This window comes from Diabrotica undecimpunctata, chromosome 11 (assembly GCF_040954645.1).
Source record: "Diabrotica undecimpunctata isolate CICGRU chromosome 11, icDiaUnde3, whole genome shotgun sequence".
Lineage (NCBI taxonomy): Eukaryota > Metazoa > Arthropoda > Insecta > Coleoptera > Chrysomelidae > Diabrotica > Diabrotica undecimpunctata.
In genome coordinates this window covers 9,346,621-9,366,783 of record NC_092813.1, presented here as the reverse complement: position 1 = coordinate 9,366,783, position 20,163 = coordinate 9,346,621, and the positions used below count along the sequence as shown (strand labels likewise).

At 30.7% G+C, this 20,163-nt stretch overlaps 1 protein-coding gene across 1 annotated transcript; it reads left to right on the top strand.

Moving 5' to 3' along the window:
- Positions 1–17,869: 17,869 nt before the first annotated feature.
- LOC140452647 (uncharacterized) lies at positions 17,870–19,652 on the top strand. The gene is made up of 4 exons (XM_072546966.1): positions 17,870–17,998; positions 18,078–18,279; positions 18,341–18,923; positions 19,159–19,652. Exons 2-4 carry the CDS (start codon positions 18,091–18,093, stop codon positions 19,650–19,652), a joined length of 1,266 nt encoding a protein of 421 aa, XP_072403067.1. The 5' UTR covers positions 17,870–17,998; positions 18,078–18,090.
- Positions 19,653–20,163: the final 511 nt, after the last annotated feature.

Genomic DNA, 20,163 nt, shown 5'->3' with positions numbered 1-20,163 from the left:
TTTTTTAGTAAACTTTACCATTCGAATCACTCTTTTCTGAAGGGACAAGGTTTATTTATGTGAACTAAACATGTAAAGTACAGTCAGTAAGCTATTACTTATAAAGATCATTGCAAATTTGACACTAACTCCACTTATATTGATTACATATTACCCCTAAATAGGAGATAAAACATTCAGAAATATGTAATATTGGTGAAGTTGTATAATTCGTGTTAGATAAATTAATCAGTCTTCCCTTTTTTGTGCACTACTACCCATTTTAACAAAAAATATCTATTTTAGCACTTAAATATTTATTTTGAGATAACCTTCTATCCAGAATTATATGTAGTACACAGATAAAAAAATAAAATAATAAAATAGAAGAAATAAAATAATAAAAAGCTGTATATAAGATATCATGAAACAATGGATAAAATAAAAGAAGTTCTTATTAACCGGATTCTCAAATAAAACGTATAAAGACATACTCACGTTAACAAAATATATTAGATAATTTTCGCATATGAAAAAACACATCCAACTTGGTAATGAAATCCTTTTGTATCTATAAATCTATTTTTAGAAAAGCACGTACCTACCAAAAACAGGTATTTGGTAGTACACATATCTGTTACATACTGTAATGCGTATGAATGATAACAAAAGTAAGGAGTCCATATTAACCGTTTAGAATATCCGCTGGAAATAAACGGCTTAATCCCATAGTTGCCAAACTATCAGAGCTTACTTAAACCGATATACTTATGGTTCCAATATACACGGAAAAAGATCTGAACGACCCCTGTAATATATACACGTGAACTAAGTGATATACATTCATGATACAGGGGTACTTAGGGGTTCCACAAAATTTTTAAAAATTATGAAACTATACATGTTGACGAATCGACAGAGCCAATATTATGGAATGGTCAAGTGAGCTCCGTATATCGGTGGCGAGAGAAGATGAGGATGATGTTAATATGCAGTGAGTGAATTATGTGATAGTGTGCAAATCGACGGACACAAAGTGCCAAATCCGAAAAGTCTTCTAGTCACTAGTGAAGTGACTAGTGATAAGTGTAGTAGTGTCTGGGGACTCAGGAGACTGAAACCTCGGAAGCCCTGAAGAAGACATCAGAGAGGATGTCGAAAGCTCGGCCCAATGGATATCGACGCGGTTCAACCCGGAAGACTGGTGAGTTTAATATTAATTTTTATCATAGTATTAATCTTAGCTCTAGGTTTAACATATATATATATATATATATATATATATATATATATATATATATATATATATATATATATATATATATATATATATATATTGTTATGAAATTAAAGCTCCTAAACAGTTTTTTTTATGAATAGTATGAACATAAAACAAAATGACAATATTGAATATACCACATATATATTTAACTCAAACAATTGTATTATTGTTGTTAATTTAATAGTTGAAACTAGATTCAACAATAAGAAAGAAACTAAAAGCAAAAATAAGCAGAATTCACAGACATGTAACAAACCAATAAGGACTATATTGTATCACCAGATTTAATTAATGTTTTCAAAATAATTTTATTATTATTATAATTAAAACCAGTTGGTTTATTATAAACAAATTTAGCATAATAGAAATAAGATTCTTTTAATACGTGAGTTATTATAGCCACTGAGTTATAGTTGGTTGATAAACACTTTTCAATAAAAAAAAAATATATAAAAAAAAATTAAACCAAAACAATTGTTGATCATGAAATTGATTATGATTTAAACTTAAGTTATTGTTCGTTATATATATATTATATTATTTATGTAAGAGATACTTACAGAATAAGCCAATATAGCCACAACATAAAGATACAAAAAGCAAATATCAAACCACTTCGGATCGAGTGGAAATAAAAACCATAAATTTGTATTTATTAATTAATTACAATTTTTATTATAATCCAAATTCTAATATATACAAGTCAATAGAATCTTCAACAGTCCTAAAACAGATAAAATATTTAAGTCATTTATTCACAAAGTAAGAAGTTTCAATTTGTTAGTAAACATACAGTTAACATGGATAGAGCTCAGAAAATAAAACGTGTTAGGAGGTGAAATAGGATATATCTCATAAATAAGAGTTCAGAATGATATAATCTTTAATGGACAGGTAATCTGAAGACAATTCTCAGTGATTCAATATCAAAAATGCTTTCAGATATCTTTAAAATTAAATAAAAGCAAAATAAAAGCAACTAATTCATGTTAAAATTGGTGTATGTCAAATTTGTTAGTAAAAATTTTAATATTTAAATTATCATTTGTTGTAGAAATTATATGTCAAAAGAATGCTTAAATTCTCTAGTATTTGTTTCAATTCATTTCAAAAGTCAATATAGTTCTCAAGATTTAACAATTTATGAAAATTTAAAATATTTTTTATTTTAATCATAAATGTCAAAAATATACAAAAATCCTGTCAGATCTTAAAAAACATTGTCAAAATGCTTGGAGATCTGGTAAGCAATGAAAAATAAAAGATAGAAAATCAATAGTTACGAAGGGGCAGAAAATTTTTGATTATTTTTCAGCAGTCACAATTTTTCAAAAGTATTTTAAAAAACCTTAAAAAAGTCCTGAATTATAACAAAGTATATTCAAATTACCTTGCCGATAAGAAACCATCGTTTCTGATTAAATTTTAGCAAAGCCTGCAGATTAACAGTATATTTTCCGATAAGGGAATTGTTAGCAGTCATCATAAAGAGGTCCACAGCTACCAGAAAGGTGAGTTTTTCCACTCATTTGAATTCTCGCTGAATAAAGAGACCGTTTGGTGTTTATTTTTGACTGAAGATCATTTAAAATTCATTTTGGGTACTTATAAATATTTCTCAACCATTGGAGAGATAATTCTGATAGTTTTGCGGCCCTAATCCATTAGAAGACGTCACTGAAAGATGCAATCTTTGTTATTGAAGATTTCCATAAAATTTTTAGAGAAGGGATTATCTGAAAGACGAAAGTGAACTTTAATAAAGTTAAACGCAAGTTTTGAAATTTCTTTAGAAATAATCTTACCTTTTTTTTTTTTTTTTTTTAAACAGCCTATATCATTCTAAATCATCTTTGTGTTAAAAAACAAAATAATTTGAAGTCAAGTTCACAAAAATTTTATTATCGCTTTTGTAATATTAACCAAATATAATTCACCGTTTCTTTTGCTTACTAAAATCATTAAACAAAACAGTTAAACTAAAAAAAATTGAAGGATTATAAACCTTTGTTTTCGCTCTAAAAAGATAGTAAGTGAGGTTATAAATACTTTGACAAACAAACACGTATTAGATCTTAGATCAAGTATTTCTTGTTGCAACTTCACAAAACACTAATTTCATATACTTACTTCAATATTGTATTACGTCATAAATCTAAATCCATTCATATTAGTATTAAACGGTTAAGTATTGGCTTATTTATTGGAAGAATCTTAAATAATTTTTTTTATATATATTATACAAGATATCGTTGTGTAATATTTAATTGATCACTTGTGAATAATTGCACAGTACATTAAAAATAAAACTTCTTGTGTGGTGATTTTTGCTTTATATAATTTTATATAGCTTTATCAAGCAGTACAGGTCACAGAACTCGCTTGAGTTAAGAGTCTGCATGTTCTAAGACAAATAAGTAAAAAAAAATTTTAAATTCAAAATACAGATTTAGAGAATACAAGGTGAGTAGAATAAATGTTTGTCAAATTTTTTTTTATTTTCAGGCGTTCAATAATTTTTATTAAAAGCATTTCTAAATTTAACAATATTACAAATTAATCAACTTAAAAAAATTATTTTTATCTTCATAAAGCTAGCCGGTAAATAAGAGCAACTTGTAGTTTTCTTGCATAGAATTCACATATCATAACAATATATATATATATATATATATATATATATATATATATATATATATATATATATATATATACATCATACTATCATTTTCGCATCGATACATTATGCTTTTACCATCAATTTAGCATTGTTTTGCAAAGTAGCATCTGTATATCGACGCTACTTTACAAGACCTTAATAACTTTTTTCCTGTACTTGTTACAAGAATTTTAACCATCTCATTGATTAGAGTTTTGATACCGTGATGGTATTTTAAAATATCCGCTTTCTCTTTTTATCCCTTACTGAGTTATATAAGATTATTCCAGAAAATGTTTGAGTCTAAAATGATGGTACAGTAAAAATATTATATATATGTATTTAGTTCAGTGTTTTACCGTTTACTCGCTGCCATTATATACACGAAAATGTATATCCCACTTTCATTATCAATCATTTTAGCATCAGAAATTTGGCATCGTTGTTGAATATAATATTACCCACAACAAAATAGTAAATTTAAGAATATATATATTTTTTTCAACCACAAATCATTCTGGCATCATGTTTGGTTAAAAGTAACGGGTTATGATATATTGCAACTACCTATTGTAGCATCGCTCCAATTGGTCCAGTCGCGACGTACAGCCCCTCAAATGACAGGATTTAACCAATAAAATACAATAAGACAGAAAAATCAAATATAGCAGCATGTCAAAAAGGTCTTAATTATATATCTTCGTTTCTATAAGTGCAATCGTGACGTACAGTATCTCAAATGACAGGATTTAACCAATTGAAAACAATGAAATAAAAAAATTAAATACAGCAACATGTCAAAAGGGCCGTAGTCACGTATCTTCGGTAACGGGATAGAAAAATCAAATGCAGAACAATGTCAAAAGGGCCTTAGTTGTGTATCTTTAGTTCTATTAGTCCAATCATGACGTGCAGTACCTCAAATGAAAGGATTTAACAAATAAAATACAATGAGGTATAAAAATTAAATAAAGTAGCATGTCAAAATGGTCTTAGTTTTATATCTTCGGTCCTATTAGTCCAATCGTGACGTACGATACCTTCAATGATAGGACTTTACCGGTAGAATACAATCACATAGAAATCAAATACAGCATCACGTCAAAAGGGCCTTACCCAAGGTACGTGTACAATACGTCAAAAGTTACGTATCTTCATTTTTAGTGGTCAAATCGTGACGTACAGTACCTTAAATGATAGGATTTAACCAATCGAATACAATAAGATAGAAAAATAAAATACATTAGCTTGTCAAAAGGGCCTTAGTTATGTATCTGCGGTCCTATTAGTCCAATCGTGACGTTTCGTACCTCAATTGAAAGAATTTAACGAATAGAATATACTGAGATATATAAATTTAATAGAGTAGCCTGGCAAAAGGGCCTTAGATATGTATCTTCGATCCTATTAGTCCAATCGTGACGTACAGTACCTCAAATGGTACCATTTAACCAATAGAATAGTACGACGTAGAAATCATATACATCAACACATCAAAAGGACCTTAGGTATATATCTTTGCTCCTATATATGTTATATCAAAAGAGCCTTAGTTGCGTATCTCCGGTCCTATAGGTCTAATCATGACATATAGAGCCTAAAATGATAGGATTTAACGGAGATAATACGATGGTGGAGAGAAATTAAACATGGCGGCATCTAATAACACCTTAAACTGGCAGCAATAAAACGAATTAACGCACAGAGGTGTGTGGCATATTACGTGACAGGATTTAGCGAATACCATACGATTACGTCGTACATCTCTTTGCATACGTCCACTTTTAGTTAACTACTAAGTATGTATTCAGTACTTTGCTTTAGGGTGTTGAGGCATGGACTCTTAAACAGAAGAATGTTAAAAATCTTGAAAGCTTTGAGATGTGGTGCTACCGCCGTATACTAAAAATAAGTTGGGTGGATAAAATTACAAATGAAGAGGTAATACGCAGAATAAATAACGATCCAGAAGTTATACTGAATATAAAAAAGAAAAAAATTGAATACTTTTGCCACCTAATGAGAGGACAAAAGTACACATTCCTACAAAATATAATGCAAGGAAAAATCCAAGAACGCCGAAATCCAGGCCGTAGAAGAATGTCCTGGATGAGAAATTTAAGAGAGTGGTTTGGCTGTAGCACTAATGAATTATTCAAAACAGCAGTAAATAAAATTAGAATTGCCCTAATGATATCCAATCTCCGATGGGAGAGGCACTCAAAGAAGAAGATATGATAAACTCGAAAAATTTCCTAAACAAGACAGTGTGTCATACGTGGGATGCGTCGTAGAACGTGAAATATTAGCGTAAAATTATATGATGGCCATAGACGGTTCCTTAATACCCAGCAAACGACTCGCTTTGTAAAGTTACATAGGCGAGATCTGTGAGAGAAAAAGTCGATCATTCGTTTTACAACCCAAAGGGGACCATAAAATATTCAACGTTAAAATGTGACATAATGTAACGGTATGACAAATCTTTTTTCTCCCGCATGGGTGCATGCCTGTGTACCTATACAAGGGGAGCCGTGCATAACCTTTAAGTTGATCGTAATACATAACTGCAACAACAAGTATGTTGACGACTTGGGTTAATATATACAGTCCATTCCGTACGTTTTTTAAACATGATTAGGAAATTGTTGACTGGAGGCTATTAAAGAAGTTCTTAAAATTTTTGCGGGTCACCTTCTTTTCTGTAAATGGAGTGAATATTGTTATCCATTTAATTTTTTTCCTCAGTTAAATAATTCCTGCTGGTATTTGGTCTAAGCTTACTTCTTCTCCCCATTCAAGTTGTTTCATTTCCTCTTTATAGTGCCCTGTTCACCTGTTTTGGTAACTTCGGACTATTTCACCTCTTATAACATAAAATAGTTGTTTGAGATATCTTTATCGCGTTTCCTTTTTCTATGGATGAATATGCTGGCGTTTTCATCTTCTACTATTTTATATGGAGCTACACGATTAACAATTCCAAATCAAGAAAACACAAATAACAGTCCGAATTATATTATACAACTAATAGTCGAAAAATGAAGAGCAAGAGGTAGATGACCAAAAAGCCGAAATCTTAATGACGAACAGAAATATAATCGACTAATCAGACAATTAAGATCAGCGCTACATGATGCACGCAATGCCACATTTGAACACTACATTAGTACATTGTCTAAAGAAGATCATTCAGTATGGATAGCAACAAAAACACTTAAAGAGACCTGAACAACACAACCCACCAATTAAGAAAGATGACGTTAGTTGAGGAAGATAAGACCAGGAAAAAATGTCAACATTTTCAGAATACCAGATAATAATATTCAAGAAATAGAACACTGAAAACTTTTGTTTTTAACTGTACGCCCGTGAATGATTTACCATTTTTTAAATAACACTTAATATTGCACATTTTTATTGTATATTTTTCATCTTTCCAGATAATTCTTATAGGGATATATTTATTTATAACATACGGTCTTATGGTCTTATTACGGCTTTAAGATTATACGACCTAAATTTATCTTGTACCGCACTGCTAATTGAGAATTATGTTTGTAATGCGATAAGAGGTCCGGATAAACGAGACACCAGTGACTCATGCCGCACTAATAAAAATCCGACAGGAATGTGTATTTCTATAAAAAAAATATGTAGAATAATTTGTTTTGTGTATTAATTTAGTTTAGTTTGAACAAGACTTGCAGTAAAAGATTTTTCTAAATATAGAATGTAAACCATATTTCCAATGCTTTGTGAAAGAGAACCAGTTTATATAAAACCAAAATCTCGATTAAAAAATTTGCAACCACTTACTCGCGATGAAACTTAACCCCATTAGGTATTGATTTTACAAGTGATAAAATGGGTCTACAAAAGACCAGTTTTAATCCTTACAACATTTAAACATAATAGTTGTATCTTGGTTTAATCAAATGAAAAGAAAAATTATACACAAGTACTAAAACCACAAACTATTCTCGATTATAACTTGGTGAAAAAGAGTGTTGATTTTAGTGATCAAGTGGCTTCTTACCAAAGCCCAATACGCAAAATTCTGAAATGGTACCGGAAAGTAGCAGTGGAATTAATATTTAATACCTCATTTAATACCGCAGTAGTCAATGCTCGATTGCTAAATAATAGAAAACGTAAAAAAAGTGACAACCTATCCTTGAGTTCAGACTGGAGTTCGCGAAGGAATTTGCAAATAAAGAATTGTTGCAACCCTCACGACAAGTTACATCCAAAAATACCATCTCAGGCAAAGCGATGTAGATAATACAAAGAGAATAAAATGTACAAGATGTTACAAAATTTTAAGAAGAAGCATGTAATGTTTACCTCTTTAGGACTGTTGGACATAACATAAAGCTACTTACGATAGGTTTTATTAATTTATTAAGCTTTATAAGTATTGTATAAATTAACATTATTTCAGTTCACATGTAGTCCATGACCTAAGTCTATTGTCATGTATGGTTGTCATGTCACCGCTGTCACTTATTTACTGTTTACCACTGTTTACCAAGTGCAACGTTACCAAGTATATCCGTACATGAAAACCATACATAACACGTCCCCTTTAATAAAAACAAAATAAACAAAAATTAATTCACATAATATATCATAAGTACATAAATAACAATAATTCACAAATATATCAATAGGTAAATCTATCAGGAGGGCGAATGACTCTACCACTTCTGGAGGTTTTCAAACCAGGTGAAGTACTGCATGATGTAGAAGGTACATTAATGTCATTGATGGGTGATGTTATATTAGATGTTGAAGGTACATCAATATATTTGATAGTCTTATTTGTTTTACAGTCTCTTGTATCATCAGGTACATCTGGACAAAGAACTGTTCTGATATTTCCCATACTTGTCCTTCCAGTAATCACACTATCATTTTCATGACTAGTTTTCACATATGCTTGCTCACAATTTGCATTTGCATGTTGCTGTGCTTCTGACCGTACAGGTCTAAGATAGTGTCTATTACGTCTATAATCAGTATCATTTACTTTAACCATGTAATCCCTTGATCCTTTCTTTGCCACAACCACTCCAGGGTTCCATTTCCTTTTCTTTTCTTGAAGTAAAATTTGTTGTCCTGATTTTAATTCTGGTAACCTATTTGTTACTTCAATATTATATATACTTACGGACAAAATTTAAAAATTCATGAGAGCTGAATGGAGGACCATTGTCAGAAAATATTTCACAAGGCAGTCCATTAATAGCAAACATATTTTTTAATTGTGTTACAACACTGCTAGCCATTTTGTTCATTAGTTTATTAACAATTGCAAACTTCGAAAAATAATCAACCTCAACTAAAAAATCTTGTGAGGCTACTGTCATGAAATCAATACCAATTTTTTGCCAAGGTATTTCAGGTACATCATGTGATTTTAATGGCTCCCTATTGTTGCTCTTATAGCTCATTTGACAAGTCAGACAGTTCAGAACAATGTTTTCTATATCCTTCATCAATCCCGGATAATAAATTGCTTCTTGACCCTTCTTCTTACATGATACTACACCCTGATGAGACTGATGTATAACATCAAGAAATTCACCCTTCAATTCTTCAGGAATAATTAACCTTTTTTATAAAACAATACATTATTTAATAAATACATATATATATCATGTCTATCAGACCAGAATTTTTTCACCTCAGAAGGTACAGAGCTTTTATGCTCAGGCCACCCATTTAAAACATAATATTTAACTTTTTGTAAAGATGGGTCAGTATCCATTGCACTTTGCAATTTTTTTTCATTTTCTTTTGATGTTGCTACAATAGAATACACTTTTAAATTATTTTCATCATCTATAAAATTAGAATTTATGGTTTTATTCAAATGATCTCTACTTAAATTGTCAGGAACTTTGAGATTTTTACCAGGAACATATTTTAGTGAAAATTTATATCTCATTAATTGCATTGCCAGTCTTTGGATCCTAGGTGACATTTCATCTAAAGGTTTTTTTAACAAACCTAAAAGAGGTCTGTGGTCTCTCTCTATTTCAAAATCTATGCCATAAAGATAGAATGAAAATCTTTCACGTCCATACACTATACCAAGAAGCTCCTTTTTAATGTGGTTATACCTCCTTTGGGTTGGAGTTAATGACACTGATGCAAATTCAATTGGAAACCCATCTTGCGAGACTATGGCCCCCAAACCGTATGGGCTGGCATCAACAGAGAGTATGGTCTTTTTGTCAGGGTTAAAATAATGCAAAGTAGTGGCTGACGCCACAAGATTCTTTAGTTTATCAAAACATGCCTGTTCATTATGTCCCCAATGCCACTCATTTTTACTAGAAAGTAAACATCTTAGAGGACTAGTGTGTTCTGACAGGTTTGGTATAAATTTTGCAAGATATACTATACTTTTTTATTACTTGGTGGTGTCATTTTTGTTATAGCTTCTGTTTTATCATGATCAGGTGAAATGCCAATATTACTAATCTGATGACCTAAAAATTTCACTTTTGTTTGACAAAATTTAGATTTTCCTAAATTCAAAGTTAAGCCACTCTGTTTAATTTTTTCTAAAACACATTTCAAATTTTTATCATGTTCATTTTTAGAACATCCAAAAACCAAAATATCATCAAAATATGTTATTGTTCCTGATATACTATCTAAAAGTTCAGACATATATTTTTGAAAAATTTCAGGTGCATAGGTAAGGCCATATGGTAATCTCAGATATCTATAACGACCAAAAGGTGTAGTAAAAGTACATTAAAGTGAACTTTCATAATTTAAAGGCAACTGAAGAAAAGCAGATGATGCATCTAATAATGTGAAATAATTAGCCCCTGAAAGCTTAGCAAATAAAGTATCTTGAGTAGGAATTGGAAACCTTTCTCTTTTAACATATTTATTTAGATACACAGGATCCATACATATTCTAATATCAGATCCCTTATTTTTCGGAACAACCACAAACTACAATAGGATTTTGCCATTCTGTGGGTTCACTAACTGGTACAAAAAGGTTTTTACGTACCATATCATCAAGTTTATCTTTAACTTGGCTCCTTATAGCCAGTGGAATTTTTCGTGTCCCACTTATGAATGGCACTGCATCACTAGATAAAGTTATATTGAAATACCTGTTGACCTTACCTACACCTGAAAAAATGCTCTTATAACTATTTATAATATGATTTGTTTCATTATCTATCATACTAACACGAGGCTGATCACAAACAATTTGAAAGTCTCTTGCTGCCTTTAGGCCCAATAGAGATTTTTGTTTATCATCATCTAAAATATAGAACAGACAATCTTTAAATATGTTCTTGAAAGAGCAAGGTATATAAATTTTACCAACAACATTAATAACATGTCCAGTATAGCTAGATAATGAACTATTAGTATTTTCAAGCATTTTGTAATCAATATTTAAATTTTTAAAATCACTACTGCTCAATATATTGACTTCACTTCCAGTATCAACTTTTAAAATACTCTCTTTACCATTAATAATGATTTTTTGGAACCATTCTGAAGAGTTCGGATTAATTTCATTAACAGTCCACACTAGCACCTGTTCATCAGTTAAATCAGTGTCAGAATTGCTACAACTACTATCGTTATCATTGATTTCATGGACTTTGTTGTTATTATCAGGACAACATTTACGGTAGTGCCCTTTTTTGTTACACAAAGAACAATATCTGAAAAATGCAGGACACTATATTACCCCTAATATGCTGAAGTCCACATTTATAACACTGAATATAATGGTTACCTGTATTTTTGTCAGTAACTTTGTGGCTTGTAGACTGCTCCTTCTCATACTTTAAACCATACCTTGACTGTCCTGTAGATCCAGGTCTGTTTTCTTCATTTTTTTTCTTCACAACACTAACACTTTCACTTTCTTTGGATATTTCACGTTGAGTAACAGCACTATTTTCCATAGCCCTACAGATGTCTATAGCTTGTGCTAGTTTTAAATCAGCACATTGTAATAATTTTTCTTGAATTCGTAGATCATGTCATCAAGTCTATGGACTACCTAAGTCTGACGTCACAATGGGCGGGGCTTAGAAGACCTTTCCAAACAAATCTCGTTTGCATGTGTTTCTCCCATAAGACTTTGGAAACGTTAGTTTTTTTTATATTTAAAAAAATAAATAAGGATTTTCGCTCCCAAATATCTATTTTGTGCGATTGGTTTTATAGGTTGTTCGTGAATTTGTGAGGTAAGTGTATCAAAGTATTAAGATATTTACTGTCAAAGTTCATATTTTGAGGTTATATTGTGTGGGATTAAAACTTTAATTATTTTTTTCTTTATTTCAAGGTATTTTGTTGTCATTTTATCAGGGTTATTTTATATTGTAAATCAATAAATCATTGAATTTATTTATGAAGTTGAAAAATATTTAAATTATTAAATAAATATAAGGTTGAATGCTCGAATAAATGAACTTTGATCAGATAAAAGGCATATATCGAGCACAGTTTAATTAAATCTTGCCCAAGTACTTTCGATCCCTAGATCATCTTCAGGGGCATCTGAAATAAGCCAAGAAACGTTTTTTTAAAACCAAAGAAATTGAATAACTTCGATAAAAACTCGAAGTTTTATGGTTGAAAAAAGGTTTTTTATATGATTAACGTTTATAGACTTACTTCGTCAATTGTGGCCTATCCGGCAAGAACAAGATGTCATAAACATAAAATTGTACATTACACTACACTACAAATAGACAAACAAACACTTTAAAATAATTTAAGGGAGGCTACATTGCTTGAAGAAGTCGGAGACAGAATGGCTCCTGATCCAACGGAAATGTTGGGGTGACATGTGACAAATGACAACTTGGATGAGCAGTCACAATCATAGATATGTGATCTGCACCTTTTACAATTCTATGAAACTAAGTACTGACCAAAAGTCCAACTGACACTACTATAGGAGATCACTGATGAAAAATAAAAATTATATAGAATATTTTTAAGTAAATTGAATAATCCATATCTCACACTCAAACATGTCTGTAATAATTAAGGTGTTAGTTTGAGAGCAACTGAAATAGACGAAAAGTAAGAATGCAAGAAGCGGACTAAACAATATGTTAAACAGTGGGTGGTTGACTACAATAAAATGGTCTACCAAGCACTATCTGTAATATAGAAAGGAAGAGATCTGACTATGTAATTAAAATACTAATAATTGAAAATCAAAATGGAAAGCAAAATATATAAATGGGGTGTAATCCAAGTAGTTCAGTTGAACCCACAGTCAATGGTATAACTATAAAATTACTATGGATGTGCTCAGTGCAGGAAGTCTAAACAGTCGAGCTGGGTCCCCTACGAGGTGAAGCTGTAATAAAGTTTTTAAAAATAGGTTTAAATTTAGTACAATTTAAATTAATTTGAGTATTAAGACAGTGAGAGTTTTCATTCGTTTCCCTTGTAATTTCCAAATCTTCCAATAAATCCAACTCCATATAGTTTTTCTTTCTACTAATGTCATGTAAGATAGATGAACCAGTGTTGATGTTAAAATTGTGTTTACTGGATAATAAGTGTTGACCAAAACTTGAAGAGTTTGGTCTTTTCAAATGTTCTGAAACTCTAGTGGATAACTTTCTAATGGTTCTACCTACATAAGAGGCATCACAATCATCACATTTTAATTTGTAAATACCACTTTTGTCAAGTGTGTTCATCCTATCTTTGGTGTTGATTAAGAAGGAACCTAAGGTGTTGTGTGACTTGAAGGAAATTTTGATGTTATCGATTGTAGAAGTAAAAAGTTTAGATATTTTATTGGAAATGCTGCTAATGTAGGTGAAGGAGAAATATCTGGTGTTATTTGAAGCAGTAGGTTGAAGAAAACATTGTGATGAATATGCAAGCTTTTCTGCAATTTTTAGTTTAGCTCTATTTAGAAGCTTATAGATAATGTTAGGATCATAACCATTATTGAAAGCAATTTGTTTAAGAGTGTTAAGTTCTGAATTAAAATTATCATTAGAAAGTGGAAATTTGAGTAACCTATGAATGTAACTGTTGAAAGCAGCCATTTTATGTTGGGTTGGATGATTAGATGTATCATGTATAACATGATCTGTTTGGGTAGGTTTTCTGTAAATATTGTACTCTAAAGAATCTTTATTACGGGAAATAGTCATATCCAAGAAGTTCAACTTTTTATCAGATTCTGGTTCCAGAGTAAAAGAGATGTTGGGATGGAGGTTATTAAGATCATCCAGAATCTGTAAAGCATCATCTTGGGTTCCCTGTATGAGAGCTATACAATCATCAACATACCTTGACCAAAAAACTATTTTGTTGTTGTTGTTAACAAACTTCTGTTCTAAGCTGTCTAAGAAAATGTCAGCCAAAAAAGGTGATAGTGGAGATCCCATTGCTAAACCTGTTGGTTGTTTGTGTATTTTTTGATTGAATTGAAAGAAGTCCTGATCCAGACAGAATTTAAGTATAGTTAAGATAGCATCTTTGTCTTTTGCTGATATGTTGCAATTGTCTAGAAGATTGTGTACTAAAGGTAATGTTTCATCTCTTGGTACAGAAGTAAACAGATTGGAAACATCAAAAGAAACTAAATAAAAACCCTCTTCTATCCTAATGTTATTTAACCGTTCTATTAGATCTAAAGAATTTTTGATGGAGAACTTAGGTTTAAAATTAGTGATAGACTGAATTGTGTTGTAAATAAACTCTGATAAAATAGAAACTGGAGTATTACAAAAACTTACTACCGGCCTTATGGGACAATTGTGTTTATGGATTTTAGGAAGTCCATATAACCTAGGTGTTATAGGATTAGATACAATTAACTTTCTGTTGTTATATTTAGTAATAGTATCATTAAACAATTTGACCATTGCTTTTGTTTTATTAATAAAGGTGTTAAGTGGATTTTTTTCCAAAACTACAAAACTGTTATCTGAAAGAAAAGATTCTACTTTCTCTATGTATTGAGTTTGTTCTAAGATTACAACACAATTACCCTTATCAGCCTTGCTGAGTACAAGAGAATCTCTATCAATTTTTTGTTTAATTGATTTTAGCAAATCCTTTTGTTTTTTAAAATTATGGTGATTTCTATGAAAATTGCGTTTGTACTTACATTGTTGTTGTTGAAGTAAGTGTTGTTGTTTAGTATCAATGCTGATACTAAACAATATTTGAGAAACTCTTGCATTAGCTTACTTCAACAACAACAATGTAAGTACAAACGCAATTTTCATAGAAATCACCATAATTTTAAAAAACAAAAGGATTTGCTAAAATCAATTAAACAAAAAATTGATAGAGATTCTCTTGTACTCAGCAAGGCTGATAAGGGTAATTGTGTTGTAATCTTAGAACAAACTCAATACATAGAGAAAGTAGAATCTTTTCTTTCAGATAACAGTTTTGTAGTTTTGGAAAAAAATCCACTTAACACCTTTATTAATAAAACAAAAGCAATGGTCAAATTGTTTAATGATACTATTACTAAATATAACAACAGAAAGTTAATTGTATCTAATCCTATAACACCTAGGTTATATGGACTTCCTAAAATCCATAAACACAATTGTCCCATAAGGCCGGTAGTAAGTTTTTGTAATACTCCAGTTTCTATTTTATCAGAGTTTATTTACAACACAATTCAGTCTATCACTAATTTTAAACCTAAGTTCTCCATCAAAAATTCTTTAGATCTAATAGAACGGTTAAATAACATTAGGATAGAAGAGGGTTTTTATTTAGTTTCTTTTGATGTTTCCAATCTGTTTACTTCTGTACCAAGAGATGAAACATTACCTTTAGTACACAATCTTCTAGACAATTGCAACATATCAGCAAAAGACAAAGATGCTATCTTAACTATACTTAAATTCTGTCTGGATCAGGACTTCTTTCAATTCAATCAAAAAATATACAAACAACCAACAGGTTTAGCAATGGGATCTCCACTATCACCTTTTTTGGCTGACATTTTCTTAGACAGCTTAGAACAGAAGTTTGTTAACAACAACAACAAAATAGTTTTTTGGTCAAGGTATGTTGATGATTGTATAGCTCTCATACAGGGAACCCAAGATGATGCTTTACAGATTCTGGATGATCTTAATAACCTCCATCCCAACATCTCTTTTACTCTGGAACCAGAATCTGATAAAAAGTTGAACTTCTTGGATATGACTATTTCCCGTAATAAAGATTCTTTAGAGTACAATATTTACAGAAAACCTACCCAAACAGATCATGTTATACATGATACATCTAATCATCCAACCCAACATAAAATGGCTGCTTTCAACAGTTACATTCATAGGTTACTCAAATTTCCACTTTCTAATGATAATTTTAATTCAGAACTTAACACTCTTAAACAAATTGCTTTCAATAATGGTTATGATCCTAACATTATCTATAAGCTTCTAAATAGAGCTAAACTAAAAATTGCAGAAAAGCTTGCATATTCATCACAATGTTTTCTTCAACCTACTGCTTCAAATAACACCAGATATTTCTCCTTCACCTACATTAGCAGCATTTCCAATAAAATATCTAAACTTTTTACTTCTACAATCGATAACATCAAAATTTCCTTCAAGTCACACAACACCTTAGGTTCCTTCTTAATCAACACCAAAGATAGGATGAACACACTTGACAAAAGTGGTATTTACAAATTAAAATGTGATGATTGTGATGCCTCTTATGTAGGTAGAACCATTAGAAAGTTATCCACTAGAGTTTCAGAACATTTGAAAAGACCAAACTCTTCAAGTTTTGGTCAACACTTATTATCCAGTAAACACAATTTTAACATCAACACTGGTTCATCTATCTTACATGACATTAGTAGAAAGAAAAACTATATGGAGTTGGATTTATTGGAAGATTTGGAAATTACAAGGGAAACGAATGAAAACTCTCACTGTCTTAATACTCAAATTAATTTAAATTGTACTAAATTTAAACCTATTTTTAAAAACTTTATTACAGCTTCACCTCGTAGGGGACCCAGCTCGACTGTTTAGACTTCCTGCACTGAGCACATCCATAGTAATTTTATAGTTATACCATTGACTGTGGGTTCAACTGAACTACTTGGATTACACCCCATTTATATATTTTGCTTTCCATTTTGATTTTCAATTATTAGTATTTTAATTACATAGTCAGATCTCTTCCTTTCTATATTACAGATAGTGCTTGGTAGACCATTTTATTGTAGTCAACCACCCACTGTTTAACATATTGTTTAGTCCGCTTCTTGCATTCTTACTTTTCGTCTATTTCAGTTGCTCTCAAACTAACACCTTAATTATTACAGACATGTTTGAGTGTGAGATCTGGATTATTCAATTTACTTAAAAATATTCTATATAATTTTTATTTTTCATCAGTGATCTCCTATAGTAGTGTCAGTTGGACTTTTGGTCAGTACTTAGTTTCATAGAATTGTAAAAGGTGCAGATCACATATCTATGATTGTGACTGCTCATCCAAGTTGTCATTTGTCACATGTCACCCCAACATTTCCGTTGGATCAGGAGCCATTCTGTCTCCGACTTCTTCAAGCAATGTAGCCTCCCTTAAATTATTTTAAAGTGTTTGTTTGTCTATTTGTAGTGTAGTGTAATGTACAATTTTATGTTTATGACATCTTGTTCTTGCCGGATAGGCCACAATTGACGAAGTAAGTCTATAAACGTTAATCATATAAAAAACCTTTTTTCAACCATAAAACTTCGAGTTTTTATCGAAGTTATTCAATTTCTTTGGTTTTAAAAAAACGTTTCTTGGCTTATTTCAGATGCCCCTGAAGATGATCTAGGGATCGAAAGTACTTGGGCAAGATTTAATTAAACTGTGCTCGATATATGCCTTTTATCTGATCAAAGTTCATTTAAATTATTGTTTTATTCTTTTTAGGTGTCAGTGATTCGATCCCCTAAAAGACTAAAGATATTCGTTTTCTCCTAGTTTAAGTAGTGAATAAGGACTTTTAGTTTTAATATAATATTCTGTGGAAATCTTTCTATTAAATTGCTATAGTGAGTACTTAAAAAAATGTTTTTTGAATGTTGTAATGAATGTTGAAAATTGCAATAGTTTTTTAAGTTTATTTTTTAGATTTGAGCATATAATGGCTAGTAAACATGTGTTGAAGATATCCAGTATTACTGAATTTTTCAGTAATGACAACAAAATTATACGAAAGGGTGAAAATGCCCTTGAATCAAATCATGTGAAAAAAATGTTGTTTGACCCTGATTTATTAATCATTAAGGGAGAAGTATTTGCAAGTATGAAAGACAAAACTTATAATGTTGAGGTAAGTTAACGATTTTTAAGTTTAGATGTGGGAATCTAAGTACTTAATTTTATCATTGCAGATTATGTTGAATAAATCATGGCAAATTACTGCTGCAAATTGTTCCTGTCCTAGGGGTATTAAATGCCATCATATAGCCACTATAGCTCTCTTTGGACATTACAATATATCAATTACTGATAAAACATGTACGTGGAACATTCCTGTCCAAAGTAAGACAGAAACTAAAACTGCAGAAGCACTATATCCTCCCAGGCCATATAAAGCCCTTAATAGAAAAATTTCATCCAATGAATTAGAACAATTAAAGATCAAATTAAGTAGTTTTGGTAATACTGTGGGATTCACTTGGCTTTTACAGGAAGAAAAGCAAGAGGCCGAAAGTATTGATATTTCATTAATTGAAGATATCATTTATTCAGAGGAAATGAAAATTTCAACAGACAAAAATTCTCATTTTCTAAAATGTTGTCGAATAAATGATGCAACGATAAAGAAAATAGTACATGAGACAACAGGCCAGGTACTCAATGAAAAATGGTTTCTTGCCAGAAAATATAGAATTACTTCTAGCAACTTTGGCTCCATTATTTCTTGTTGCAAGAGAAATAAGTATCCAGAAAGTTTATTTAAAACACTTATTGGTATGTACTGTTACATTTCTATTATTTTATTATTTGCAATCAAATACAATGCTTAAATTCTGAAGGTTTTCCATCAGATTCTATTTCAATTAATTGTTTGCATATGTCTAAAAATGGTAATGGAGATTAACTGAACTGTTGATATGTTTTAAGAATGTACACTATTATTTATAATAAACACATTTTGTTTGCTTTCATATCTAGCTAAAGTAAAATATTTTTTTATCATTTTTAGGGGCTTATAATTTGGATGGCATCAAATCAATTCAGTGGGGAAGAACACACGAAAAGAGTGGTATAGAGTATCTCAGAAATACACTGAATTTGGATGTGCAGCCTACAGGTATTTGGCTGACAAAGTCAGGCTTATTAGGAGCTAGTCCAGATGGTTTAATTGGTGATGATGGCATTGTAGAAGTTAAGTGTCCATATACATTTCGGAATGAAAAATTATCTGAAAAGTTGAAAAATTCAGATAAATATATAATATCATATAATGATCAGGATGAAGTATTAATTAATACTGAACATAACTACTACCACCAAATTCAAGGCTGCCTGCATATTTTTGGACGACAAAATTGTTATTTATGTATATGGACGTTGAAGGAGATAATTACAGTTATAACAGAAAAAGATTTGACCTGGGCCCCAAATATTGATCTGTTTTTTCTGTTTGAGCCAAATTTTTATTTGGCTCAATATTTGCCAAAATTGTTGAATGAATGACTGGTTATTTTTAACTGTACATTATGTTTTACATAATATATATATATATATATATATATATATATATATATATATATATATATATATATATCCACAAGGTTCAGTACTGGGTTGTCTACTTTTCCTTATCTTTATAAATGACATCACTAACTTAAAAATCGATGGAAACATTTCTTTTTGCTGATGATACCAGTATTACCAGGAGGAACTCTAATATTGCAACTCTTCATGCAATTATAACTTCTGATCTACTTAAAATAAAAACCTGGCAGACTAATTTACTCTCTGTTAACATGGATAAGACAATAGCCTTATCCTATAAAAGAGCTCTTCAACTGTTGCTTCTTAATAACAGCCAGAGCAGTATCGTTAATTCTGTAAAATTTCTTGGTATTTTTATAGACAGCAACCTTAAATTCATATTGATTTGTTAAGTAGGAAATTAGCCTTGGCCTCATGCAATAAGATCTCTTTTGGTTCTTCGATATGGCCTTTCTTTTTAGGGTTCTAG